At 48.3% G+C, this 26,431-nt stretch overlaps 11 protein-coding genes across 11 annotated transcripts; 4 read left to right on the forward strand and 7 right to left on the reverse strand.

Annotated features, from left to right (window-relative positions):
- Window positions 1–118: 118 nt before the first annotated feature.
- On the forward strand, window positions 119–796 carry ANOM_004351 (uncharacterized protein; the record flags this gene model as incomplete). The annotated part of the gene is made up of 3 exons (XM_015549608.1): window positions 119–299; window positions 472–689; window positions 767–796. The coding sequence occupies 3 exons, from the start codon at window positions 119–121 to the stop codon at window positions 794–796; spliced, it is 429 nt and encodes a 142-aa protein (XP_015407544.1).
- An 84-nt stretch (window positions 797–880) lies between these two features.
- ANOM_004352 (40S ribosomal protein eS19) lies at window positions 881–2,323 on the reverse strand. The gene is made up of 4 exons (XM_015549609.1): window positions 2,195–2,323; window positions 1,752–1,815; window positions 1,634–1,694; window positions 881–1,575 (listed from the first exon to the last, which is right to left on the reverse strand). The coding sequence occupies exons 1-4, from the start codon at window positions 2,222–2,224 to the stop codon at window positions 1,284–1,286; spliced, it is 447 nt and encodes a 148-aa protein (XP_015407543.1). The 5' UTR covers window positions 2,225–2,323; the 3' UTR covers window positions 881–1,283.
- Window positions 2,324–2,886: 563 nt separating this feature from the next.
- ANOM_004353 (RNA 5'-triphosphatase domain-containing protein) lies at window positions 2,887–5,163 on the reverse strand (the record flags this gene model as incomplete). The annotated part of the gene is made up of 1 exon (XM_015549610.1): window positions 2,887–5,163. The coding sequence occupies one exon, from the start codon at window positions 5,161–5,163 to the stop codon at window positions 2,887–2,889; it is 2,277 nt and encodes a 758-aa protein (XP_015407542.1).
- A 1,507-nt stretch (window positions 5,164–6,670) lies between these two features.
- On the reverse strand, window positions 6,671–8,686 carry ilv3B (putative mitochondrial dihydroxy acid dehydratase; the record flags this gene model as incomplete). The annotated part of the gene is made up of 3 exons (XM_015549611.1): window positions 6,671–8,124; window positions 8,185–8,398; window positions 8,468–8,686. Coding segments are annotated over 3 exons (1,881 nt in total), but the record flags the coding sequence as incomplete, so codon positions are not given.
- Window positions 8,687–9,361: 675 nt separating this feature from the next.
- On the reverse strand, window positions 9,362–11,065 carry ANOM_004355 (pex2/pex10/pex12 family protein; the record flags this gene model as incomplete). The annotated part of the gene is made up of 4 exons (XM_015549612.1): window positions 9,362–10,198; window positions 10,249–10,512; window positions 10,579–10,982; window positions 11,035–11,065. 4 exons carry the CDS (start codon window positions 11,063–11,065, stop codon window positions 9,362–9,364), a joined length of 1,536 nt encoding a protein of 511 aa, XP_015407547.1.
- A 1,705-nt stretch (window positions 11,066–12,770) lies between these two features.
- ANOM_004356 (acid phosphatase PHOa) lies at window positions 12,771–14,260 on the forward strand (the record flags this gene model as incomplete). The annotated part of the gene is made up of 3 exons (XM_015549613.1): window positions 12,771–12,993; window positions 13,051–13,112; window positions 13,171–14,260. The coding sequence occupies exons 1-3, from the start codon at window positions 12,802–12,804 to the stop codon at window positions 14,258–14,260; spliced, it is 1,344 nt and encodes a 447-aa protein (XP_015407546.1). The 5' UTR covers window positions 12,771–12,801.
- A 436-nt stretch (window positions 14,261–14,696) lies between these two features.
- Window positions 14,697–16,350, reverse strand: ANOM_004357 (putative betaine-aldehyde dehydrogenase; the record flags this gene model as incomplete). The annotated part of the gene is made up of 4 exons (XM_015549614.1): window positions 14,697–15,584; window positions 15,648–16,081; window positions 16,154–16,223; window positions 16,291–16,350. The coding sequence occupies 4 exons, from the start codon at window positions 16,348–16,350 to the stop codon at window positions 14,697–14,699; spliced, it is 1,452 nt and encodes a 483-aa protein (XP_015407545.1).
- Window positions 16,351–17,124: 774 nt separating this feature from the next.
- ANOM_004358 (uncharacterized protein) lies at window positions 17,125–17,834 on the reverse strand. The gene is made up of 3 exons (XM_015549615.1): window positions 17,596–17,834; window positions 17,398–17,542; window positions 17,125–17,342 (listed from the first exon to the last, which is right to left on the reverse strand). The coding sequence occupies exons 1-3, from the start codon at window positions 17,690–17,692 to the stop codon at window positions 17,210–17,212; spliced, it is 375 nt and encodes a 124-aa protein (XP_015407550.1). The 5' UTR covers window positions 17,693–17,834; the 3' UTR covers window positions 17,125–17,209.
- A 515-nt stretch (window positions 17,835–18,349) lies between these two features.
- Window positions 18,350–21,819, forward strand: ANOM_004359 (putative importin 11; the record flags this gene model as incomplete). Its single annotated transcript, XM_015549616.1, has 7 exons — window positions 18,350–18,514; window positions 18,563–18,663; window positions 18,727–18,864; window positions 18,920–19,935; window positions 19,994–20,466; window positions 20,523–20,711; window positions 20,767–21,819. The coding sequence occupies 7 exons, from the start codon at window positions 18,350–18,352 to the stop codon at window positions 21,817–21,819; spliced, it is 3,135 nt and encodes a 1,044-aa protein (XP_015407549.1).
- A 418-nt stretch (window positions 21,820–22,237) lies between these two features.
- Window positions 22,238–23,679, reverse strand: ANOM_004360 (WD repeat-containing protein; the record flags this gene model as incomplete). The annotated part of the gene is made up of 3 exons (XM_015549617.1): window positions 22,238–23,085; window positions 23,138–23,513; window positions 23,567–23,679. The coding sequence occupies 3 exons, from the start codon at window positions 23,677–23,679 to the stop codon at window positions 22,384–22,386; spliced, it is 1,191 nt and encodes a 396-aa protein (XP_015407567.1). The 3' UTR covers window positions 22,238–22,383.
- Window positions 23,680–24,615: 936 nt separating this feature from the next.
- ANOM_004361 (ribonuclease P protein subunit p40) lies at window positions 24,616–26,173 on the forward strand (the record flags this gene model as incomplete). The annotated part of the gene is made up of 7 exons (XM_015549618.1): window positions 24,616–24,759; window positions 24,832–24,976; window positions 25,061–25,123; window positions 25,189–25,290; window positions 25,349–25,495; window positions 25,549–25,885; window positions 25,954–26,173. 7 exons carry the CDS (start codon window positions 24,616–24,618, stop codon window positions 26,171–26,173), a joined length of 1,158 nt encoding a protein of 385 aa, XP_015407568.1.
- Window positions 26,174–26,431: the final 258 nt, after the last annotated feature.

Here is a 26,431-nt window from a genome sequence, read left to right on the forward strand (position 1 = left end):
ATTTACCCCTCGTAACGCAATAAAAAGCCATCTAGATAACCCCCCAATTCCTGATAATATTTACACCCAAATACCCTCCCAATTAACCCACCAAACAAGAAGAGCACAGTTAACAAAAATGTCCTACAACCTCGCCTCCAACCCAACCCTCACCCCGCCCAACGGCGACTCCATGATAACCTTCATGGAATCGTTCTACGCAACGAGCGACACCGAATCCCTGCACGAGAAATACGTCCAGAGTTTCACCCCCGATGCAACACTAATCATGGGGTCGAAGGTCGCGAATGGCGAGAAAGGTTGGTTCTCCTTCTTGCCCTTCCCCCCTCCCCGCACACCTACTCTTTTCTTTTTCTTCTCATTCCGTCTTGATCCGAAATGGCCTTGTCTACTTTGTAATTTTAGAATGGACGGTAGCGTTATAGTGGTGATGAGTGCATTGAGCTGACATATGTATTTCCGTGGAAATAGAAATCCTCAATCTCCGACATGGTCTCTGGACGCATGTGCAGTCGAGGAAGCATTTCCCGACGAAGGTTTATTTCGGGGGTGAGCGGGAGTTGATGCTCTATGGGACGGTTAGGTATGTGCTGAAGGCGGACCCGGAGAATGAGGTTGAGGTGCCCTGGGCTGGACGGGTGGTTTTTGATGAGAAGGAGTTGAAGATGCGGTTCTATCAGGTCTATTTGGTGAGTTCTTCTTATCTATTATTGTTGTGTTGGTCTTGAGTTTCGGGTCGAGGGGGCTGACGTTTTGGGTACTGTAGGATCCTACGGCGCAGTCGGGGAAGAAATAATGTGTAGATATAGATAGAGGAAGCTTGATTGATACAATTGTACATACATTCTACGGTTTCAACTTACGCTCCCGTATGCAAGGCTTGAATCTGTCAAGTTGATATCATACGTGCTCTATATTTCAGGCCTGGGGAGAAACACGAGATGCCGTCGGGAATCGGATCAGGGCGAGGCGATATGTCGATAAGACATAGGAAGGAGAGAGAGATGGATGTCTTTGGGTAGTCAAGGTTGGTGAATTCTCCGTAGTAGGCCCCCGAGTCATCAGGAAATTGAACATTGTAATATGCAACAATAAAGAAACTTCATTCCTCTCCCTGAGTCCATAGCCATCAATCCCACTCGATCCATGCCGACGAAGCGTACTCGACCGTTTTTAACCCGATTTTTCACCCGGAAATTTAGTATCCAGAGGGAAAAATTAAGGAAAAAAGAGGCAACGTGGAACACATCAGGACTTTTTCATTATTTTAATCCGAGGCTAATTTACTCGTCGTCCTCCTCATCCTCGTCAACGGTGGTCTTGGCGATACGGTCAAGATCACGCTGGCCGGACTGGGTAATGCGACGGCCACCCTTCTCCTCGTCGAACTCGAGGACACCGATCTTCTCGAGGGACTGGATGACCTTGCGGTCGACGGAGCCGGAGGCATCGACGTGGTGGTTGGGGCGGGAGCCACGGTTCTTGACGGAGCCGTGGACCTTGCGGAGGCGGCCAACACCAACGGTCTTGCGGAGGTAGATGTGACGAGCGACGGCAGCGGCACGGACGTAGTACCTAGTAATTGTCAGATGTGTCGGAAGCGCAACAAACGGTGTTGTTGGTTCAGTCGTACCAGTCAGCGTTCTGGGGAGGGAGCTCGTTGGAGCAAGAGGTCTTGACAGTGTCAACCCATCCTGGATAGATTATCAGTTTCCGATTGATCGTGAGACAAGATCAGTTAAATTACGCACCAGGGATGGGAAGCTTTCCCTGACGCTTCAAGAACGCAGAGTAAGCAGAGATGAACTTCTGCGCCTGTAGTTCGAAAATTCGTCAGTATAAGTTTTTAGCTTGATCTGACGTTGCAATTTTGGTTCCTGAAGATCCTCTGGCAATATTCCGGTATCTGATTCTCGGACTTTGTTGCGGCCATCGCGGTGTTGTATATCCCATGCATCCCAGTCGCAGATCCCATCAATCGATGCTTTGCGATCCGATTGAGGCATATCTATGTCGTCCACATAAACCAGTGCCCACAATAACCCAGCACGTCCAGAACATCCCAAGATTTCTGCCCCTCACTCCCTGCCTTGCAATGTTGATCCCTCGTCCGTTTCCCCCTCTTCCAGATACCGGTGCCATATCGACTTCAGGAACATATAGGTATAGGTGCAGGGGGGACAGGACAACTTACGTCCACATCGCGAACGGTGACACCACCCATTTTTGCGACTTTGAACCTCGAGCGGGAATCGAAGGTGTACTGAAAAGGGGACGAGGTGAGAGGATGGGTCGTTGTCGTCGTTGGAGAGTCGGTCGGTCAGATCAAACCTCGAAATTTCGGACGGACAATCACGCGGTTTCTCGTTGTGGGTTTGTGGGTGACTAATCATCATCGGTCCGTATATGGACTAGCGTAACCCTAAACATTTATGCCTCAGGCATCACGATAGAGATACAGATGACGGCTCCGAACGGCCCTAAACGGTAGTGGCTAAACTTACCGTACACCTTGGACCTAGTACCCGACTAGCCTTGAACTACTCCGTACTAGTCACTTACGCCGTAGTTTGATCATGCAGGAAGAGATGGGGGGAGCTAGTGTTGCTTCTAAGTGTACAATTCAGTACTTACATAGCAACTATTGAAGATAATCATGAAAGACAAAAATTAGAATTGGTATTTATCACTGGCTACTGTACAGTCTATCAAAAAGGCACTAGCTGTCATAACTCATCATTACACCATCCCAAGCCGTGAACCCAAGCCGAACGCCACATAGTCCCGAAGATGAAAAGAAAAGAGAATAGTAATAGAATAAAAGAAGAGAGACAAAGAGAAATAGCAACCAGCAGAAGGATGAGAACCCCAGACCTAATCTGTCTTCTATAGAGTCGGTGCTCTCTTGAGCCCAACACAATATCGCACGAACAATGTATCAATGAAATGTCCATGTCGGATGCCTGGTGGACGACGTCTTTCAAATTCGTCAATTGCTTCCTGGACGGTATACCCACAACGTTCAATCAGATAGCAGACAATCAAGAAACCGGTTCGATTGTATCCATAATGGCAGTGAACCCCAACTACCGGGCGTGGAGTCTGCCGGTTTCCAGACTTTCCCACTTTCTCTGTAATCTCATTCTGAAGCCTATCGACTAAGGCAATAAAGTCTCGTGTCTCATCTGGTGTTGGTGGGATCTTTGACACGGTAGGATGTTTGTGGTAATGGATGCCTCCCTTTTCCAAAGAGGCTGGGTTATACACCGGGTTTTCGTAGCTAATATCGATCACCGCGTATATCCGTCCATTATAAGCTTGGGAGAATAATACAGGATTATGTTCCTCATCAACCTCGCGCAGCATTTTGAGCGCGACGAATGTGTCGGAGATGCGCTCTGAAACAGGGGTGACTTTCTTCCACTTGGCTAGATTTTTCACGTCCCACTTGCCCGAAGTATTAAGATACTGCAGCTGCCATCCGAGACTCAGTCGATTATCAACGTGCTGCTGAAGGAAGTCTTGGATGATTCCAGCTAGAGTGCGATATGTCGCACGATCGTAAAGAAGAGCGTGAGAGGCTGGAGCTGGCAGGATAACTGTCTTGACAGAGCGTTTAGCTTGAAGTGGCTTCTCCGAAGTGTTCTCGATCTCCTTCTCATTCACTTGAGGCTCAACACCAAACTCCTCTTCGTGGGCTAAGCGGTTGTAGGGGGCTGGAACCTGGCTATCAACTTCGGAAGCGTCCGGAATAATGTTGCTACTGTTGCTGCTTTCTTCAGCCTTTGAGCCTTTGCCCCCGAAGAATCCGAGAATTTTTTGCAATTCTGCAGGCTTCGTCACTGTGTCAGATTCGCCAGCCACAAGTAAGGTTGGCGTCTGTACTCCTGCCCAGGTCTGCTCCCCTGGAATACCTCCTACAGCGGTTCCATCGACACCGTCATACGTGGGAAGAGTACCCCAGGCCATGCGTCTCCACACAGGTGTCTTGCTTTGTTTGTTGTACCGCACTTGGAGTTCTCTTGTATCGGAATCAGCATCTGCGCCGACGAGCCGGTTGACACTGGCGCTCTTCAGACCGCCTCGTCGATCCCAGTATCGCCAAAGGTCAAAGATCGGACCCGGTATGTTGAGGAGGCGGCGGAAAGACGTAACTTCTTTGAAAGATGGGGGCGACGCGCGGGGACAGACAGCGATGAGCCCGAGAATATGCTTCTTCAAGTTGGGCCCCACAGGAGAGGTCGCGGATGCCAACATTGCTGAAAGGGAACAGCCCAAACTGTGGGCAATTAAGACCACCCCCTGACCGGCGTCTTTATCACGATGCTCTTCAATAGCGGTCGCAAGCAGTTCTGCAAGCGCTTCGACCTTATACGCATCCCAAGAAGCAGGCTCAAACTTCGACAATCCGCAACCGGGCAGATCTATTCCGAAGCACGGCCCGACGTTAGACAAGCTGGTCAGCAGATGATTGAATTGGGCTAGCGAGCCACCCAAGCCGTGCACAAAGACCAGCAACGGGATTGGAGATGGTTTTATCGGCAACTTGTCCTTCTGTGGATGCGGCTTGTGAAAAGTTCTTATGGACGGATATGTTGCGACAGATGTAGTGTAGGATATATATGTTGAATGTTTCTTGAGCAGGCCAGGATCTGTGGTTTGCGCTACTTGCCCGTCAGCAAAGGTCGATAGCAGGGTAGGGTTAGGGATGCGCAGACCATCATCTGACAGCTCACGGCGTTGAGGCTCCGTCTTCTCTGCAGAGAAGGTGCTGTCTGTGCCATGTCGCAATGATCCACTGCTATCATACCCTTCGTCTTCGGACGAGGTAAAAGTTCCAGCGGACGATTTGGAGGCATTTCGACGAGCAGCCCGGCGACAACGTTTGTTCCCCGAAGTCCGCCCAGAGCTCTTGCGTCGCAGAATCATGGACAAGAACCCACAACCAGCCATGATGATTAAGCAGGTACTCAGCAATAAGGCTTTGGGTGAACTCAAGAATCCATCACGATCGAGGTTTTGGGAAAGGCGAGTGAAAGAAAGTAAGGCACTTGGGTTGGCGAAAACAGAGTAGATAGAGTCCCAGAAGCGTATGACAGCACTAATATTCGAAACGCTTAGACGGGAAGTCGTAGGGAGTATTGGCGAATCAGTTGGCCCCATTGCGACAAGTCTTTAACTTATAATGATGCCGATCTGGCCCAGTCTGAACAGCTCCCCCTTTCCGGACAACGTATTCATTCATTCACTCACTGTTTACCACGCCACAATGTCTAGTGCCAAACAGCTCACCCGGGCGATCCTTGTGTGATTACGGGGGAGGTGTTCTGGAATGCACTTGGAATCTACACGAGATGAAAGGGCGGAACCTCTTTGGTGGATAGATCCGGGTTTAGCGCAAAAGTGAGGCAAATAAGCGGGTCAATCAAAGCAATTCACCGTCTCAGATGGTGAGACGAATCCAAATTACAGTTTGGATCTCTCAGAAGAGGTAAGGGAGAGCCGGAGAGGTCGCGACCCGATGTTCTTGGTTTGTATCTATGAGTGCGCCCGCCGAGAGTACTCGGACCAATAGATGACAAGCATGCAACACGTTGGTCTTCAGTCTATCTTTGGGCGCTCCGGGGAAATCTGGGAGATCCACAGTTTGAGGCAAAGCCAAGAAAGGAGCGACTATTGATTCTCCGAGAAGTTCCCAATGACGAGTTGACTCTATCCCAGGAGGCGGGCAAGACAGTAAGGCCCAGATACAGGCCACACGGATTAATGGTATATTCCAGGAGACGAGGGGAAACGTGGGATATATGCTACGATCATTGGAAGAATGGTTAGCTAGAACCAAGGTTACTTGCAAAGAATTCGCACCACGTTCAGAGGCAGTACGAGCGGGTACTTTGTGCGACAAACAACACAACATAGCATCTTACCTGAAGGGATCAATGCGAAAGGGTCCGGCCCTGTGAGACGTCGCTTCTCCCTGGTCACCTGTTAGTGGTCAAAATAGGAACGCGACTCCTTGCTGAGGAAGTGATGGTGTTTAGCTCTGGTTCTCGTGGAGCTTGTTTGTTGGAGCAAAAAATACATCGTCGGCCTGTCACAGGCTCGGAACCAGCACCGTGGAGGATCGGCGAGGATGAGTCATCCACCGTTGCCCACTCATGGCGTCAGTCTGCATCTCGTGGCTGCACTGACTCAGCAGGGACGTCATCGATCATGGAACATTGGGAATGCTCTATACAGTAAAAATAGGACATATCCTCTGTAGGTAGTACTATTGATTAGATCGAGTTGGTTATCTTCCTATTCTGCTGTTTATAGCGGGAGTCGAGCTACACATACTACGTTCGATTGTTTTTTTACTGCCATTCTGTCACTGTAGTATGTAGGAGGCCCTGGAACAGGCGTCCCCAATGGAAGCTGTATACTCCTGTAGTTGACGATACATCTATGCCAAACAAGTATTTGAAACCGGAGTTGCATTTGCTGTATTCGGTTCAGCCATAAGTCGATCTCCTATCGCCATGGATTCAGTATGGCACTCCCTCTGTACAGGGGGCTGATGCACGGGCCCGCTTGACACATAATTATTGAACATGATGGCATGGCCGGCTCGTAAAGGAATCGTATACAGTTTTATTCATAATCATTACTACCATGTACCTAAAATATCTTAAAAAAGGTCTGTCATTGCGCCATGGGAAGCATCTCCAACCAGCCGGGCATACTTAGCCAGCACACCGCGTGTAACGTGCGGTGCGGGAGGATTCCACTCTCTCAACCGTTGCTGAATTTCTTCATCCGAGACATCCATGCTAATTTCGTTGGTCTCTGCATTGATGGTGACCACGTCCCCATCGCGGACAACAGCGATTGGCCCTCCTACCGCGGCTTCCGGTACGATGTGGCCGACGATGAACCCATGACTTGCCCCTGAGTATCTTCCATCAGTGATCAGTGCCACGTTGGTAAGCTTGGCTCCCATCAATGCCGCGCTGGCCTTGAGTTGTTCCGGCATTCCTGGTCCGCCCTTGGGGCCCTCATAGCGGACGATGATCACTAGATTCTCATCACGGGGTATTTTTCCCTGGTTGAGTGCATCATTAAGCTGATACTCCTTATCAAACACTCGCGCCTTGCCTACAAACTTAGTGCCCTCTTTGCCGGTGATTTTGGCCACAGCGCCTCCGGGGGCTAGGTTTCCACGGAGGATCTGAAGGTGGCCAGTTGCCTTAATAGGGTTGTCTAAAGGACGAATAATAACCTGATCGTCCGGCAACGATGGGAACGACGCCACGTTCTCGGCTAGAGTCTTTCCAGTAACCGTTGGAATATCGCCATCAAGCAAGCCCCCTGCAATCAACAGCTTCTGAACAGACGGGACGCCTCCAATATCGTACAAGTCCGCCATGTAGTATTTTCCGCTGGGGGAAAGGTCGGCAATGAATGGAATCTTGTTACTGACCCTCTGAATATCATCCAGAGTGAGTTCTACACCAGCTGTCCGAGCCATGGCAAGGAAGTGGAGCACACCGTTGGTGCTTCCCCCAAGAGCCATCGTCATGACGAGGGCATTTTCGAAGGACCGCTTAGTCAAAAGGTCACGCGGTCTTATATTCTTTTCCATGCAAACTTTAATCGCTTCCGCCACCTTAACACACTCTCGCATTTTCGATGGAGATGTAGCGGGGGTAGAAGAGGAGCCAGGCAAAGACAAGCCCATCGACTCGATAGCTGTGGCCATTGTGTTCGCAGTGAACATGCCTCCACATGCGCCCGCACTGGGACAGGCATGTCTCTCAAGATCATCCATGATCTCATCCTTGGTCTTACTGGTGTCTCCTCCATCGTCCGGCTGACGCAAAGTATCATATGAATAAGCCCCGGCGGCTTCGAAGCAACTTGAAACGTTGATTGGCTTTCGTAGGAGGTTGGAATACCCAATCTGGATAGTCCCGCCGTAGACCATGATGGAGGGCCGGTTATGCCTGGCCATACCCATCACCACTCCAGGCATGTTTTTGTCGCACCCGGGGATGGCAATGCAGGCATCGTGGTACTGAGCACATGTCACGGTCTCGACACTATCTGCAATGACCTCACGTGTTTGGAGAGAAAACCTCATGCCTGTTGTAGTGTCAGGTATGTCTTCGATGTACCTCACGAGTAGTCTTCCAAGTCACTGACCTTCACTGCCCATGGTGATGGCATCTGAAACGCCAATGGTGTTATATTGCCAACCGATCATGCCCTGGCCCTCGACGGACTTCTTCACCGTCTTGCCCATATCCAGCAGGTGCATGTTACACGGATTTCCTTCCCACCACACAGACGCAATTCCTACCTGAGGACTCTTTGCCATAGCGTTCTGGTCAGGAACCCCTGCAGCATAGAGCATTGCCTAGTAGAAAGGGAAGTTGCTGTCAGCACGATCGGGATCAAGCTCCAAGTTCTCAAGGGAACTATCTACCTTCGCGCCCGGAAAGTCATGGCCTCTAGTAATGGTTGAAGAGTAGCGGTTCAGTGCAAGCGTTCCATCCTCATGCTTCGTGCCCTCTGGAAGACAGGGAAATTCGATGTATTTCGCCTCTCCAAAAGTGGAGGAGACGGGTTTGGAGGAATCCATGGCGAACGTTGAACAGCTCGAATAGAGATTGCCGTTGGATGCTTCAGGACAGCTCAAATGACCCTATGTCTTAGATCGACAGTAGAGAGGGACAATACAGCTTATAAAATATAAAGACGGTAGAGTGATGTTCGGTGGAAGTGAGCCCCTCATCTTCCGGTAAATCGGAGTTGGTACGTGTCTCCGTAAGTAGCATCGGCGACATGTCCGTTGCGGGGGAAGTTGAATAATCGGAATTAATCCTATTAGTCGCTGTTTTTGATGAGTATACTTCAATTGCAGGCTATGATTTGACAATGGCCCGGGTATAAAGTGGGGAACTTTCGAACACTGATGACAATAGGGATACATCCTTTCTCCAGGCTAATGTATCCGTATACTGTGCATGTATGTGCATACACGTTTCAATAGGTAGCTCTAGTAGATTCTCAACCCGGCAAAGCACTCAGATTCAAGGCCAGTGGATCGTACATATTTGCGTACTCGGGTCGAGAAAACACAGCCCCTCTAGGTCCACGGGATCTGTATATGCCAAAGGCAATATAGGGTACTGGAAGGGTACATAGTGCTTTTAGTAAGTCCTAGATGGATAATCAAGAAAGCTAAAGGGCCAGTGCAACTGGGTATCTTTGATAAAAGCTGACTCCTAGTAATAATAATAATAATTCATCGTATCATATTATGAGAATGAAGTGATTGACGCCTGTCGCTTTCTGACGAGTATGCTATCCTGCCACATTAATCTGATTCTCGGTCAATTGTAGACCACTGGCCAGAGTGCTGTAGCCCTTCATCCGACGTAGGATCCTGCAGTAGGGCTGATTTCTCAACGGAATCATCCACCCCCTTCTCAGACTCAATATGATGGACACCAGAATCATCGTCTACAGCAAAGCCAACCATTTTCCCTGAGCTTGATTGAGGTCGAGCCTCCTCGAGAACATCGCCGTGCCAGGGTTTGCATTTCTTAACAATCTCACCGCAGCGGAGACAAATCCAGCCCTCTCCTTCCTCACCTTCGACCTTTTGCACCAGACAGACGAAGCAGTATACGCAGCCACATGGGATTGCCTCATAAGGATTTGTAATATCCGTCTGGGCAGACCCGAGGATTCCCCCAGAGGCCGCCGATGCAGCGATCACTTCGCTTTCTGTTGCGGACTCTGGATTGCTCGCTTTGTAACATATAGCGCAGGTCCTTTCGGGAAGGAATGCTAACTCTCCTTGCTTCTCAGTTTCTTCAGAATCTCCATCGCTCGATCTAATACTAGACATTGTTTTCCGCCATGCTCGAGATATCCATCGTCGCCATCTGCTGATTCCCACAAGTGGTAGCAGAAACAAAAGGAACTCCGTGAATGCGTGCCATACAAGTTGTCGATTCAAGTATTCGAATGAAACCTCGCGGCTTGCCTGTGCGGAGGGAGGTGTGAGGCGTATGCGAAGGATGCGGTCGACTAATGTTCGGTATCGGCCGTTGACTAGGAATACAAGGAAAGAGATAAAAGCCGCGATCGAGTGTGTCGTGGAAACGAGATCTGTCATACGAGCCAGCATACGCACTTCTCGAGACGGCTACTAATATGAGCATAATGTATAACTGAAGGGTTGCCATCAGCACTCACCTCGTCATAGCCGCCTTCTTGGTTGATCAACCAACTTTCCCATTTCTCCCAGGCGTAGCGACCACCGACTGTGAGTAGGCCATACACAGACTTCTGCCACTTTGTCGGAGCTGAATGAATTGGGCCCTTGCTGCGAGTGTCTACGTACTTCAAATTTTGTAAGGCCGCACCATAAGATGCATCGTGATCCCAAATCGAGAGCTTGAACAAGATTGCACGTAGAGCAAACTGGATTTCGTGGGACCAATCCTCACGGGCCTGGGGCTATAATCTCGGAACATTAGCGGACACCATATAATAAAATGTTGAATACAGACGAGAGCAACCTACACCAAAATACTTCAAAGCATTTCCGACTTGCTCTTTCAGTAACCCCAGCAGTTCCTCGTCCAAGAGTTCAGCATCGACCTGTCCAACACGGAAAGCAGGCCTATTACCCTCGCGACCTTTTATCGTATTCCATAATGAGAGGCCTGAGACAGGTATTCTATTCAAAGGATAAGGGAGTCTCTGCAACGCGGGATGGTTAACCGGGGACGTCCGCTGCTGTTCCGCAAATCTAGCGCGAGCTTCGGCTTCGCGGAGACGACGACGTTCCAGAACGCGCTCCTGAGCAGCGGCAAAATTTGTCGAGCTCATTGTATAATCATGGTGTTTTATCAAGAGAAATCGTTTTGTAAACGAGGGAGTCAACAATGTGAGCGGGAAACAGCAGGCGGTTGCGGAGGCCAATGCTGTCGGCCGGTTCCCCAGATCGGACTTCGATCTGCCGAGGTCGAAACGAACCACGTGATCGTTCACGGTTGTCGACCGTCATTTTATATTCAGTTGGTGGAAGTTGATTCTGATGGGACTAACTCTGCCTTTCTTAAGAATGAGGAAGAAGAGAAAGCAATATATATTTACTTAAGAGTACAGGATGCGGATGGCCGTGTAAGGTAAATGGCATAAATACTAGGCCTGTTCCGAGTGGAACTTCAAAACTAGTTCGTTTGTTAGAAAACCCTTGGAATCTCTTTCCACGGATATTCTATAGATTGGAGGATATTTCTGTATTGAGCAGAAGTCAATGGATTCTTTCATTGCGGTGTGTTCTAAGGTGAGTTTGGGTTGGCAGAACTATCGTTAAACCCGAATTAAATCTGGGATATATAAGATGCCTACCCGTAATTGACACAGCTATAGAAGTGACATCACTCTAGGCATGATCCGAATGGAGAACCTATCTCGGATTGATCCCTTTTTGTTGATTAGGGCGATTGATTATGCCTCCAGGGCTCGCTGAAAGATGGATCATCATAAGAACACCGAGAATCCCACGACATCCGCACGGTGTCTGAGCATTTTTATTCACCCTAGGAGAGTAGATACCCTTTTTCAACGCTCCGATCAGGGTTTATTGTATACGTACACGTAAGGGCATTACATGTGTGTGTGTGTGTGTGTGTGTGCTCAATTGCCTAGCATGTCTTAGAGAAGGCCTTTATCCACCTGCAATTTAAGCTACTCCTATTGGCATGGTATGTAAGAAACTTGTGCAGTAGTATGGGGTTGAAAAATGGAAAGAAACCCGACAGTATCATGATATCAGCACTCCAAGATTTTGATCTGGCTGTTATCATACATACATATCGGGAGTGGTTGTCAGCCACAGAATGATATATTCTTTAGTTTGTATATATCCATTAAGGACTTCGCAAATTGGCGCGTGCCTTTGTCGGAATGGATGGATACATGACGGGAAGAATGTTATGATACCCTGTAGTTGGTCATGCGATAGTTTGTAAATTGCAACAACGTTGGCATTGAAGCAGTGCAAGGCTCGTGCTTCCATTCCGACCGAGCCGGACCGGTCAGCCCTGAAGGTATTAGGTGCAGTACGTGGTCACTGCTACTATTATGGTAGCATCGTCTTATCCTATCCATGTTTGATTACTCCACTCCAAATGGACATATGGTACTACTGTACTAGGGGCTGGAATTATCAACCAGAAGATGGCGCACGTGCTACCCTCCCAATCCTCCAGACTTTCGACCCCACCGAGGGTGTGGATAAGCATTCGCCCAGACCTGATTCCGGGCCCCACTTTGCCGGGATCGAGTCGTTGTCGCATGTCCTCCGGAGTATTCCTGTCTGTACTGCAAGGGGGCCCTGAACTTCCTTCGTTCTGTCCCACCCCGCGACCCAATCCCAGACTAGTTTTTACAAACAATACTACTAAGCGATTGAACGGTTGCCTGCGGTTCAATTAGCCGAAATGGCAGCCGTCGAATGAAACAAGCTTCCCTGACCTCGTGGTTCTACACGCTCAATTATCTAACTACCTTGGTGGATACAACTCCGCAGTAGCGCAATATACTACTAGAAGTACCAGGTACACTACAATCTGCCCTACTGACCTCGTGCGCATAGCACATGGTCCTATGCGATAGAATTTTCCTCGCTCCTGCCTATAAAGACAGGTTGTCGCGCCCCCTTTGCTGATCATTCTTTGCATTTTTCCTCTTGTATCGGTGAAAGGGACAATCTCTTGACAAGAAGAGACCACATAGATGTCAAAGATGAAGTCCTTCGTTGCAAGTTTATTCGCAGCCTCTTTGGCCTATGCCCAGACGGCCACGCAGAGTGAACCTTCCCTATCAGACATTGAAAAGGCTGCGGCTACCACCGAGCCCTACTCTCCTGTATCCAATGTGGCTGGCCTGGCCTTTGACAGATTCTTCCAAGTTTGGTTGGAAAACATTGTATGTGACGTACCCTAATTCTTGTCCCCCTTACATCCTAACGCATATATTTCATAGGACTACTCGGATGCGTCTGCCGATGAGAACTACCAATGGCTGGCCAAGCAAGGAATCACTCTGTAAGACTTGCTTGTTGATGCTTGCTCAACTTTCGAAATTCCTTGCTGACTATCCAAGCACCAATTTCTTTGCAGTTACCCATCCCTCTGAGCCCAACTACTGCGCTTCCGCCGGAGGTGACACGTTTGGCATGGACAATGATAATTTCAACCAGATCCCGGCTAACGTCTCGACCATCGCCGACTTGTTCGACACTAAGCACATTTCCTGGGGTGAGTACCAGGAACATTTGCCTTACCCTGGCTTCCAGGGATACAACTACTCCAACCAGGAGACTTATGCCAATGATTACGTGCGCAAGCACAACCCGTTGGTTCTCTTTGACTCGGTCACCAAGAACAGCACGCGTCTGCGTCAAATCAAAAACTTCACCAACTTTGAGGACGACCTAACCGATAAGAAGCTTCCTCAGTACGCTTTCATTACCCCCAACATGACCAACGATGCGCACGATACCAACATCACTTTTGCCGCTAAGTGGGAACGTACCTGGGTTTCCCAGTTGCTCGACAACTCCTATTTTATGGAAAACACTCTGCTTCTTCTCACTTTTGACGAAGACAAGACCTACCCCAAGGGAAATAAGATTATGAGCATTCTCTTGGGTGGAGCCATCCCTGGCCACCTGAAGGGCACCACTGATGATACGTTTTATACTCACTATTCGATCATCGCTTCCATGTCAGCCAACTGGGGTCTGCCATCCCTTGGCCGATGGGATTGTGGTGCCAATATCCTTGAGATTGTGGCCAACAAGACTGGCTATGTCAACTATGATGTTGACACTACAAACCTTCGTCTCAACGAGACATATCCCGGACCTATGTCCTCTGGCGAGTACTCCAAGTTCTCGCCTGTGTGGCCCAACGCCTTGACTAGCGGAAACTGCTCGGCTGGTCATGGAATTCTGGACATTGTCAAGGAGACCTATAAGGGAACCACTGCGACTTACAACTACACGAGCCCCTTCCCCTACGATTCTAAGAGCGGTTACAACGTCAAGGTCACCGCAACCAAGAAGGGTACGAGCAACAGTGGATCTTCTTCCTCATCGACCCCTACGCCCAACGTTGCTATTCCCTTCGGTACGCCCGCTGTTGGATCTATTTCCGGTATGTTGATTGGCCTTCTGTTTTGTCTTTTCTAAGGCAATGTTATGCGATATGTCTCTATATATGTACTTATTTTAAGTTTGCCAGCAGGCCGTGTTTGAAAGTTTTATATTATAGAAAAAGCAGATTTATAATGACTACATAAATGATGCCGTGAGCACAAGAGAATTAACATAGTGACACAACCACATATGGAAATCGTAGACTTCTGTAGTAAAGCGTACTTCTGCCTTCTCATTTACCTAGGTAGCGGTCTACGACATCCTTTCTTAGTAGCTATCAGTGTTCTCCGGCCCGGAGGAAGAATATCTAATAGCTCTTCGCTCCCACCCTCATTCTGTTGGGCCTCCTTAGTAGGACTTTTTGATTGAGAACTGTAGTTAAAAGTCAAGTTTCCTATTGTATTCAAAAATGTAAAGTTTGCTATCCACCGTTCTTACAAGATTTTTGAGTACGTTATATGTGAGTGCATCAAGAGCTAGTACTGATCAAAACAGTTTTTGTCTCCAGGTAGCTGTCCAAGCCGCTCAACAAACCCTCCCGACCCAAGCCGCTCTGCTTGTATCCGCCCATTGGCATATCCTTCACCATACTGGGACTCGTACAGTTGACACCGACCGTACCTGCCTCGAGAAGCTTAGACAGCCGTATTGCACGATCCATATCCTTCGTAAAAACAGAGGCATAAAGACCAAACTCGGAGGCATTAGCCCGTTCAATCGCCTCCTCCTCAGTCTTGAACGTATTGATCGCCACAACAGGTCCAAAGACCTCCTCTTTCATAAGCCGAGAGTCATCGGGCACATTCTCAAAGACGGTTGGCTTGATGAAGCCCTTTCCGCCATCACCTCCCAGCGTGAGCTTTCCGTCCGTTTCCCCGATCTCCAGGTACGACTTAACTCGCTCATACTGAATATTGTCTGCCTGCGGACCGTGGTTCGTCGTCGGCTCGAGGGGGTTGCCCATGCGCGACGCGGCGCCAAACTTCTCCTTGAACACTGATATGAATTTATCTGCAACAGACTCCTGCACATAAATGCGGGAGTTCGCGAAGCAGGTTTGTCCGCTCGTGAAGTGGATGCTGAACTGAGTCTTTTCTGCTGCCTTCTCGATATCTGCATCTTCGAAGATGATTGCGGGTGTTTTGCCGCCTAGTTCCAAGTGGACCACTTTCATGTTAGACTTGGCTGCTGCAATTTGGATTTTTTGACCGGTGGCTGTGGAGCCAGTGAAGCTCAGGCAGCGCACATCCATATGCGATGCTATGGCACTGCCGGCTGGGTTCCCGAAGCCGGAGATGATGTTGACGACGCCGGGTGGGAAGCCAGCTTCTGCAATCAATTTGGCCGCGAAAGCAGACTGCCACAAAAATATGTCAAAAGAAATAGATACCTGAAGAAGGGATTAATGGCTAAAACTTACAGTCAAGGGCGCCTTCTCGCTACTCTTGAGCACCACAGTGTTTCCAGCGGCCAAAGCAGGGGCAACCTTAAAGGAGAAAAGCCCCAGTGGCACATTCCAAGGGATGATAGCGCCAACGACGCCGTACGGCTGCCTAAGCGAAAGACCAAGAACGCCAGGGGTATTCACGCTGCTAGTTCCTTGCGCGTGCCAGCCAGTCTCTGCAAAATAAGCAAAAGTGTCTGCAGCCATTTTGCCATCTATGTAAAGCGATACAGGCTTTCCCATAGAGATGGACTCCAAACGAGCCAATTCAGGTATATTCTCCTTAATTAAACTTGACAGTTTGCGCAAGTAGACACCCCTATCATCCGGGGTGAGGTCTCTCCAAGCTGGGAAAGCAGCTTTGGCTGCTGCCACAGCCTTGTCCACATCTTGCTCGCTTGCTTCATGGACTAAAAGAGAGAGTTAGCATCTCCTGTGGATAAGCACACCTTGCAATATCGGTGGCCGGGCCAGCAAAATACCGTCTGCAACTGGTTCATGTGTATATGGATTAATCAACTTGAATGTTTTCCCACTCGTAGCTGGTTGAAACTATGAGTACGGAAGGACGCTTGGTGAGCACGAAGCCTTATAGTCATGATATTCTGACTATGCTTACCTCGCCATTGATAAAGAGCCGGGTCTCGATTGGCTGCTGATCAGTGGTAGTAGATGACATGTTGGCAAGTATGATGGGTGTGGTTTGGGTTAGACGAGATGAGCTCTAGTAGAGGGGAAAGCGAGTGCTTTATATATTCTGTTCGCGCCGGACGAAAGTGTCTTGTCCAAAGTCCGGGCGTAAGGCGGCCCAACCACAAAAATCGATGCATTGGATTATTAAAATGACTGACATGATAATTCGGCGTATAAAAGCATGCAGGGATAGCAGGGATCAATAAAGAAAGGAAAGAAGCGGGGCAGTCCAGCCCTGTGGAACCTCTCATAAATCGATCTACAATCTTAGTAGGCTCCCGACAGCATTGTATTGGATATTGGGAGACGATACGGCCAATGAATGTTCAAAAATGAGGTCCATAGCAACTTCCATGACCGGAATCCAGCCGCTCATCCAACGGGTGTATTTACGCAGAAACCTATCGGAGCACTGCCCATGTGGGGGGATTAGCCCACTACTACTCCGTACTAGTACTAGAACTACACAGTCCTAGGGATGACGGTGGATCTCTCGTACATGAAAGACGGTGGTTTGTTCTTTGTTTTACTCTGTAGTGCTGAGTGGGGTCCAAAAACCGACCCTTGGGCTATGTGCCTAGACTCTTTCAGAAGGCGATATGCTGTCCAAGTCATGTATTCATCTTCCTTTACTTTTAATCATAACCGCGAATGCCTATCCAATAGTAGATTGCATGTTTTTGTTCTAACATATAGGTTCTCCAAGACCCTTCTCTTAATTAGATGATAGATAATTAACGTATCTTTAGGGCTGAGTCTAGATTAACCACATCATACTATATCATGACCTAAATAATGCTAACTAGTATGTTCTGATGGTCTCAAAGGCTTTCTAGTATGAATCTTTACCGAGCAAGTCCTTTATTCTTCAGATCCTGAAGGTTAAGTGTGTCTTGATCACCCGGACGGCGTTCCGACTCGAGCTTCACCTTATCCTCAGGGCCTCCGGTGCCTTCATATTCGCCAGCTGGTGCCAATCTGATTATGATTAGCATCGGATTAAACCAAAGAGAAGTGTAATGAAAACACCAACCTTCCACGAGAGTCTCGGGTGCCTCCCTCGTCTTCGGGGATGGGTTTCCGGTTGCTCCCTGAAGCGCCTGCCTCTCGACCAGTTTTGATTCCCGTTGCTTCACGGAATTTATTATCCGCCCTTTCGTCGATGTTGGACTCGAGGACTTCATATTTTCTTAGCACTATGAATCAACACATGTAACAAGGCTCTTCGTACCGGAGTCGCTCTTCGGTCCAAGACCTTGCTTCATTTGATAAGAGTTAAGGTCTTGCTCAGCACGGAATGCCATACGAAGCTTGTCTGAATCCGCCATTGTGCTATGTATGTGGATGTTCTCTAAAGGTAACTAAAAGGGCCCAAAGATATAAAACTATTCGAATAAGGTAGCGTTTTGCTTGTTTAAAAAAATCCCTTATGAGCCCAGCAGCAAAGGCGCCGTTTCCAACTATATACCCATGACTGAAAGCTGTCCATCAGGAGTACAGAGATGTTGCATCATAATACATCATATCTATGTAACTGAATGCATTGCATACTGCTACTGTATAGAGTAATTAGTCCTGGCAATGGAGATGGAGCTCAGTTGTAGTGATGATGTCATGCAGCCAGATGCTATCTCAGCCCTATGTATAAGTTCCGTATTGGCCTAGTGCTGAGGGTCCAGCCCTAGGGCTACAACGGAAAGGAATATTAATTTTCCGGAGCGTCCCGCTAAGGCGGGGAGCAAAGAATACGGGCAAATGTATACGGACAACGGAGAGAGCTCTTTGCGTGTTACTCTTCCTATCAATAGTAATCTTTCACATCTTGCCACAAGATAGGATCTCAAGGAACAGGTCAAACCCCATATTCTATGTTTCCCCAGTGACTTGGAGGTTTCTCTCTTGGCTGATATTGGGGGTTGGACTCAATTGCTTGATAGCTATCTATAGCTTTCACCTCCAACTCAAGCTTTCAGCCACTCCTTAGTATGGCTCACGTCGTCGAGCTACCCGGGGAGTCAAACCCTCTGACTCCACAGAATGTTCTCAATGCCTTGGTTCTGGCTGCAAGCTCGACGCAGCAGCAGGTGCACACTGGAACCCAGCAATTGCAAAACTGGGAAAAGCAGGAGAAATACTATACATCCCTCCAGGTAATTTGAACCTTCAATATTTAATTGTTTCCTTACTTATTTCTATAGGATGTCTTCCTAGATCACTCAGTGCCCAACGAAGTCCGATACCTTGCCATCATCCAATTGAAGAACGGCATCGATAAGTACTGGCGAAAGACCGCGACAAAGTAAGCCTGTGCTGTCACAATCCTAAATCGGTGGAAAGATGCAGTTCCTAATATTTTTAACAGCGCTATAAAAAAGGAAGAAAAAGAGCAGATAAAGACTAGAGCCTTACAAGCGGGTGTCGTGGAGCCCGCGGCTCTTCTAGCTCTTCACAATGCATTAATGATCTCCAAGATTATGCGCTATGAGTTCCCTCAAGACTGGTGCGTATTCTTTCTCTTTAAACTTGGTGGCTGTCCCTCTAACTGTTTCATCAAGGCCCGACGGTATCTCATCGCTTATAAACTTCCTCCGTTCCTCAATACAGCCAGGCGCCAACCCAGTGCAATTGCCACGAACCCTTACAATCATCTTGCAGATAACGAAGGAGCTATCAACAGCACGGTTGCAAAGGACACGAACCAATCTTCAATCTGTTGCTCCAGAGATCTTCCATCTTCTGGGAAGTATATATGTGGACAAAGTGAACAAATGGGCATCGCTTTTAGAACAGGGCGGTGCTGACGAAGGCGCATTGTTGGAGAGTCTTGAACAAAGTCTAGTGTCTCTCAAGGTCGTTAGGCGCCTTGTGATAGCTGGATATGAACACCCCAACCGTCATAACGAAGTCAAAGATTTTTGGCTTTTGACACATTCTCACTTGAGTCGCTTCCTTCACTTCATCAGCGGTTCCATTAATCTGCCAGAGAATGTGCAGAAGGCGGTCGAAAAACATATTTTACAGCTATCGAAGCTCCACGTCGAGATGGCCAAGGATCGTGCTGCCTCTTTCGCATTGCTACCAGACAGTATTCCCCTCGTCCGATCATATTGGAGTCTAGTGGTTAAATTAGGGGAGAACTATGGACAGCTAGGCGCAACTGGTGAACAAGATAGAAAGTCGCTGATGGAAAAAGCTGGGCTTAAAGCCCTTCTTCTGATCAGAGCTTGTTCCAAAATGGCATTCAACCCAGCTCAGACCTTCAAGTACCAGACCCCTGAAGATAAAGAGGAGAAAAAGCGGTCCATTGAACTTATCAAGGCAGAACTCTTTACCCACGACTTTGTGGTCAATGTCATGGAGCTCCTCGTCACACAGTTCTTCCGGTTCAGAACAAGCGATTTCCAAGAATGGGAGGAAGACCCTGAAGAGTGGGAACGGAAAGAAGAAGATGTTTCCGACGCTTGGGAGTTCTCTATTCGATCATGTTCCGAGAAGCTTTTCCTTGATCTGGTCATCCATTTTAAAGACCTGCTCATCCCGCGACTTTTAGCCGTCTTCTACAACTTTGCAAGTAAGTACCTGAAACCATAAGGCGCAGCTGGACTCTGTTGTTGACAAGATACTACCAGGTCCCGAAAATCGTGATGTGCTACTGAAAGATTCATTATACTCAGCGATCGGGCTTGCCTCCGCAAGTCTCGAGCAGCATTTGGATTTCAACAAATTCTTAGAGACAACACTTGTCCCAGAAGTGCAGATTCAAGAGCAGGGCTATAACGTTTTGAGACGGAGAATTGCAATTCTCTTGGGCCAGTGGGTCCCAGTCAAGTCGAGCGAGCTGAACACAGCTGCCATCTATCAGATCTTCCAGCACCTTCTTAGCAAGCAAGATCCGTTGAACGACTTGGTAGTCCGCATCACAGCCGGTAGACAGCTAAAGAACGTGTTAGATCCGTTCGAGTTCTCCCCCACTGGCTTTCTGCCCTATGCTCCCTCCATCCTCCACGACTTGATGTCCTTGGTTCAAGAGGTTGAACTCTCTGAAACCAAGATGGGACTTTTAGATACGGTCCGCGTGGCTGTAATCAAGATGGAAGACCATGTATGAATTTTCCTATACCTCGTTACCTCCACACGGGTATGCTAATGACCCCCCAGATTGCCCCGTTCTCAGATCAGATACTGTCGTTGTTACCCCCGCTATGGGAAAGTTCCGGGGAGGAGCATCTCATGAAACAGGCTATTCTTACCTTACTGTCATCGTTGATCAACTCCCTTAAGCAGGATTCAGTGCGATACCACTCTCTTATCCTACCTCTCATTCAGAGCTCAGTGGAGCCAGGCTCTGTACGTCTTACTCCTTATTGAATTGATCCGTGCAGGAATACTAATTCGCTCACAGGAAACACTGGTATACCTGCTCGACGAGGCACTAGACCTCTGGGGTGCTATTTTGGCGCAAACTCCAGCCCCAGCTTCTCCTGAAATCCTTTCTCTGCTTCCTGCACTTCTCCCCATTTTTGAAGACGCCACGGATAGTGTACCGCAAGCCCTTCAAATCGCAGAATCATATGTCTACCTTGCGCCACAAGAGGTGCTCAGTGACCGAGTACGACTTCCTTTCCTTGCTTCTCTTGAGAGTCTCTTGAAATCTACCACACGCCAACGCCTCGGCGTCGTGCCACGCTTGGTCGAGCTAATAATACGTGGCACTGAGGCCGTGGATGGCGGCAGCGAAAACTCATATAATGTTATCGCGCGATCGCTCCTCGATAGTTCCTTCCTATCATCTCTCCTGGAAGGCCTCTACTCCGCCCATGAGGCCAGCCAGACTACCGGACCTAACAGAAAACAAACATCTGTATATGGCGTCGTTGAGACGGACTATTTCTCCGTCCTTGCCCGCTTAGCACTGGCGTACCCAAAGATCTTCGCATCAGCCGTTTCCGCCGCGACGGGCACATCTGAAGAACAGACCCTTACCTGGCTGCTCACAGAATGGTTCCTCCACTATGACAATATCGGAAGCACAACGCAAAAGAAACTCCATGCGCTTGCACTCACCCAACTACTCAACCTAAATGGCCCAGACACACAACCACCACCATACATACTTAGTCATCTCCAATCCTATCTCAACACATGGGCAGACATTGTCACCGAGCTCGCCGAAGGAACCGAGACGGACAATGACCCCCGTGCTGGCGACCATCTGGTCTACTGGAATAACGCAGAAACTGGCAAGTGGGATGAGAATGAACCTCCCGAGAACGAGCGCAAACGTCACTGGGAAAACTCTGACATCCTTCACAAGATCAGCATTCGCGACTTCATCCGAGATCGACTGCGCTCGTTGGTTGTTGGATGCGGTGGTGAACAACGATTCCAAGACGAATGGCTCCTCAACGTCGACCGCGAAGTTGTATCTGCATTTGTCGCCCTTGGGCTTTTCTGATAGATCACTCTACTCTAAATCTTGGACTTTGTTTCTTACATCACCTATGAGGTGGTCAATTCCCACTCCACAATCGACTACACCTGCATATTCATGCGGCCCTTGCTGCTTGCACAACTTGTACGACGGCAGATGTCTGTTCGCATCTTGAGTCCCGATGTAGCCGAATTGCGATAACGAGTTACTCTGGCATTTCTAATACGTGCTGAACTTATGGTGCTCACGAAGGGAACGAAAGGCTTTGCATGCGGCTTTAGGACTAGTGTTACTCCTCTCAGCGTATTACCATATTAGATAAATACAGCCGGGGTCCTCTCTGGACTCAAACCAATTCTATCTTCTTTCCAGTCCTTTTCCATGATTCTAGTTAGCGACTTATGAATTTTTTTTTTTTATCAACAAGCCTGACTATGTATATTTACTGTCAGACAGCGATATCATGGGTATATAAATCATGTTGAGGAAGCTCCTAGCTGTTGGCTGAAGAATTCAACCTTTCTGCGGAATACAGTAAACCAGGCATCCGGTGACAGCTAATCGCACAGTACGTTAAACATACAACCATCAGAGACTCCCACCCGCAGCTCCCACGATCTTGAGTCCACTAGCACCGCCACTTCCAGGACCGTCTGCCGTAGTAGAGTACGCAAGCCAGTAACGTGAGGGATGCCATGCGACGGCAGGAATGCCCGAATTCAGTCCGCCACCAGTAGGAACAGTATAGACACTTTCGCCCGTTTCAGCATGGAAGATCTCAATTCCGTTACCACCACAGCCTACTTCATCACAAGCACCGCAGATAAATCTCCCGTCGAAGCTCCAGCTCACCCCGCGGACGGCCCCACCATTATTACTAGACACGGTGCGCCGACAAAACCAATCTGATGTATCCCAGAGAGAGATAAGGGCGTCACTGCCGCCGACGGCGAGATAGCGTCCCGTAGGTGCTAGGGCTATAGAAAGGCAGGCGGACGTGTGAGCGTTGAGGGTGTGGAGGATGTCGAAGGATGGATAGGATAATATTTTGACCGTGCCTTCGCCGGTTGTTGCGAAGAGGTGAAGATCGGGCGAGGTTGGTGTGGAAATGTGATGAGAGAAAGTTGTTGCGTTTGTTTGGATGGGCTGTGGGTGGGAGTCTAGGACTTTATAGGTGGTTGGGCCTGCGATAGGTTTCTGAGACTGCGTAGATGGGATACTGATTACTCCGTTTTCGAGCACAGTTGGGGTAGAAGGCGATTCGATGGAGATTGGTATCAGAGTATCATCCTAGTGATTAAGAATATACCAGTCAGTCTAAGTTCCGGTCACTTGTCCATACCCTGCAGAGGTTCAAAGGAGCTTTCCTCACCTTCCTTCCAACTACCATTGTACTCCCATCAGCCGACCAAGACAAGGTGAAAGCCTCACCGCCGACATCCAAACGGCTCACACATGTCTTCGATCGAACGTCCCAGAAGCGTACTGTGCCATCGGATGAACAGCTGGCAAGCTCCGAGTCCCGAACAGGGTTAAATAAGACTTTCTCGATCCCCGCGGTGTGACCGCGAAGGTCAGTCGAGTATTTGACTTGCGCACGCTCAGGGTTCCAGATTCGAAGGGTACGGTCCGCTGAGCCTGTAGCAATAAGCTGACCGGTAGGGTTCCATGCTATCGTTCGGATTCTACCAAGAATGACATATATCATCAGCTTGAACCTGTTCTGAGAGGTGTTGTGCAGCTGCAACAGTTTTCTTGGACGGAGACACACGTATGAGATCCGGGCGTTCGCGCAATAGGGTCATGATAGCTCTGAGTCTTGAGGCTTCCAAATGAAAATGCAAATCGCTCCTTGGGAAGTAAATTGCGGCGGGGAGGTGCCATTGTTTGTAGCTGCTGTCCCTGCTGGCGGAGTCGTGGTGATGGCGGCGATGGTAGGGGCAACCCACGCTAATGCCCCGAGGGGCTGTGGTCGATGAGAGTCGGAAGAAACTTTCGCGAGAGGGTGTAGGTAGTTACCCGGGACTTGCGACCACAATGTATAGATAGTGGCACCGAGAAACCGTTCGTTGCATATCGGTGTTTGGAGTAGCGGCGGCAATGATAAAGGCGGATGATCAAGCTAGTTGATGCCTTGGTGCCTTAGGCATTGAGCACTTCATGCCCATCATCAATATCAACGGTTGCCAATTCGGCACAATATCTCACTCGGTGATTGAAATTTGACATCAACGGAGAATCTGCGCGTGTATTTATACTGAACTGTGGAAAGTCGATAACTCGCTTTTTCCATTGTCGTTCGAGATATATTTTGTGACAGGAATAATTTTAGTTGCGTGAAACAATTGAAGAAGACCAGGTTTCAGTAGAGACTGAGAGACAACGGTAATATAGAACCTTGTTATGAATAAGACACTCCAAATAGTCGCTATATCTTCTTTTTCTGAATGTACTCAAGGGATCTAGAGTAGTTTTATAGAATCAAAGTTGACGGCCGAATCCATTGATTGGGGGTCCATTGTCCAATCAGATGACGCCCGCTTTTCCATCACATCCAAAAGACATCAAATTTCAATGTCAAGTTGTTTCTGACGAACTGCCAACATAACGGGTCTGTTGATTCTCTCATTGAAACATATATGATTTGCTTACAGTAGGTAAAGCATTATTAGAAGGCTGAGATAATTGTCCATTGTGGTTCTTTAAACTAACAACCTTTGACAGATTCTTCCAACCAACCACAGCACGCCATTTGATTTGATATCAAGATCCCAGTGCATAGGACTACATATCTATAGAGATTGTCCAAGACAAATCACCATGTTTGATCTGGAAGATGACGCGTCTAGACGCGAGAAGTGCTACACGGCAGTGGCTCAACTGCCTTCCTTCATCGATCCCAAACAGCCGCCTTTGAAAAAACCGCCCTTCTCGGCTATTTGGGGGCATCCGTTTGTGCACACGGTAATTGACCCTTTTAATTCTCCATTACAGCTTTCCTAGTGTGGAATTTTCTAGTTGACCAGGTATGAACAGGTGGAGGTTATATTACCTGAAGCAACATACAAAACCATTGAGAGCTCATTCAACGCTAAGCTTCCCAAGCTGCGATATGCTAGAGTATTTATGTCACTGTCGTCTCTGCTCGAGGGGGACTTCTTCAATACTTATATAAAATCAGGTACCTAAGAATATGTTACACTGATCCCACTTCATTCGATGGAGATCGATACTGTAGATGAGGGCTATTCTAACTACGTTATAGGAAATGTTCTCATGATATCAGAGGGACGCTCCGGCTCAGATAATGTGTTTACTCTGAGAGATGGTATGGTACACCCTCTACGGGCACACTACTCATCCGGCAGCTGTTATAGACTGACCTACCTATAGGAGTCCTGAAATTAGAGCTTGGAAAGGAGGTATTTGAACGGACAGGTCTAACAGGGAAGCCCATCCGCAGTGGGGGCAGAAAACATGCAAAAGAAAGATATCGTACGTATCTATATGAATTGCCATTACCCTGGATATATATACTCACGTGTTCCGACAGTCGTGGAGATCAACCTGCGGCTGCCGTCAATGCTTCACGGCAAGAAATGTTTTGAGAGAATAGTATGGGCCTTCAAGAATGTCCTCAATCACACCGTGGCCTGGCTCTTCTATGACCTGGCATCGGAGTCGAGTGGTGTTTCCTCCGGTACTATAGCCCATATCTTTTGCCCTTCTTTTCACGTACTGACGAATGACTAGACGATCCTTCTCTGAAAGGAAACCACCCTCACATTATAGACTGCGAACCAGTGCGCGCCGATTACTGTGATGTCCTCGTCCCACCCTTCAAGGGAATTGAAGTCACAGAAATGGCGCCAGAGCAGGAATTAAAGGATAATTGCGACGAAATTTCCGAATGGCTTGGGATGGTGACCCTCGGGTCTCCTCGAGTATTAGCGAGCGATGATGTAGACCCGTACCTTTGTCGCTATAACGTACCAGATGCGGACGAAGCAAAGCCGTCAGATATAGTCAGTTTAAAATGGCATGGTCTCCTCCCTCCCAAATGGATCATGGGGCTATTCCTTAATCTACTGTATGTTGTTGATCTTATCCCTCAACCCCCTGTTAGCTTAGCATCGCATGCTGACTGCTTGATATCAGGCGAGAGACTGTCCCAAAAGATGCAGAAGCTCCGGCCTGGTTTGCTTTCTCCGCGAGTGCCCTGGGGAGGGAAGCTGTGGAAGGAAAAGACGGTTATACAGTTCTGACATTGCCTTCTGTAGGCGGAACTGGCGATAATGTGCAAAAGAGCCCTGATACTAGATCTACCATCGGTCGCTCGTGTGTTTGCTGGGAGTATGTTGGCGTCTCAATTGTTTAGAAATGAAACATATCCCACACTGCTTTAGGTATGTACAAATCTAAGCCTATATAACCGAGAGCAAGTAGGATTTAAAACCGACATGTCAACTATGCCCTGGCATGTAGCCATCAGAGGGTTATCTCAGTTAATACAACTTATTTTCTCTTCAAATACTAGGCCTTATGTACGAGTTGTTTTGCATTGCCCTATACAGTTTGTTGCAATGTAGATTGATTTGAGCATGGAAAAGAACCGTCCGGATATAGAGCATGATTT

This window comes from Aspergillus nomiae, assembly GCF_001204775.2.
Source record: "Aspergillus nomiae NRRL 13137 chromosome Unknown contig00108, whole genome shotgun sequence".
In the NCBI taxonomy this organism is placed as follows: Eukaryota; Fungi; Ascomycota; class Eurotiomycetes; order Eurotiales; family Aspergillaceae; genus Aspergillus; species Aspergillus nomiae.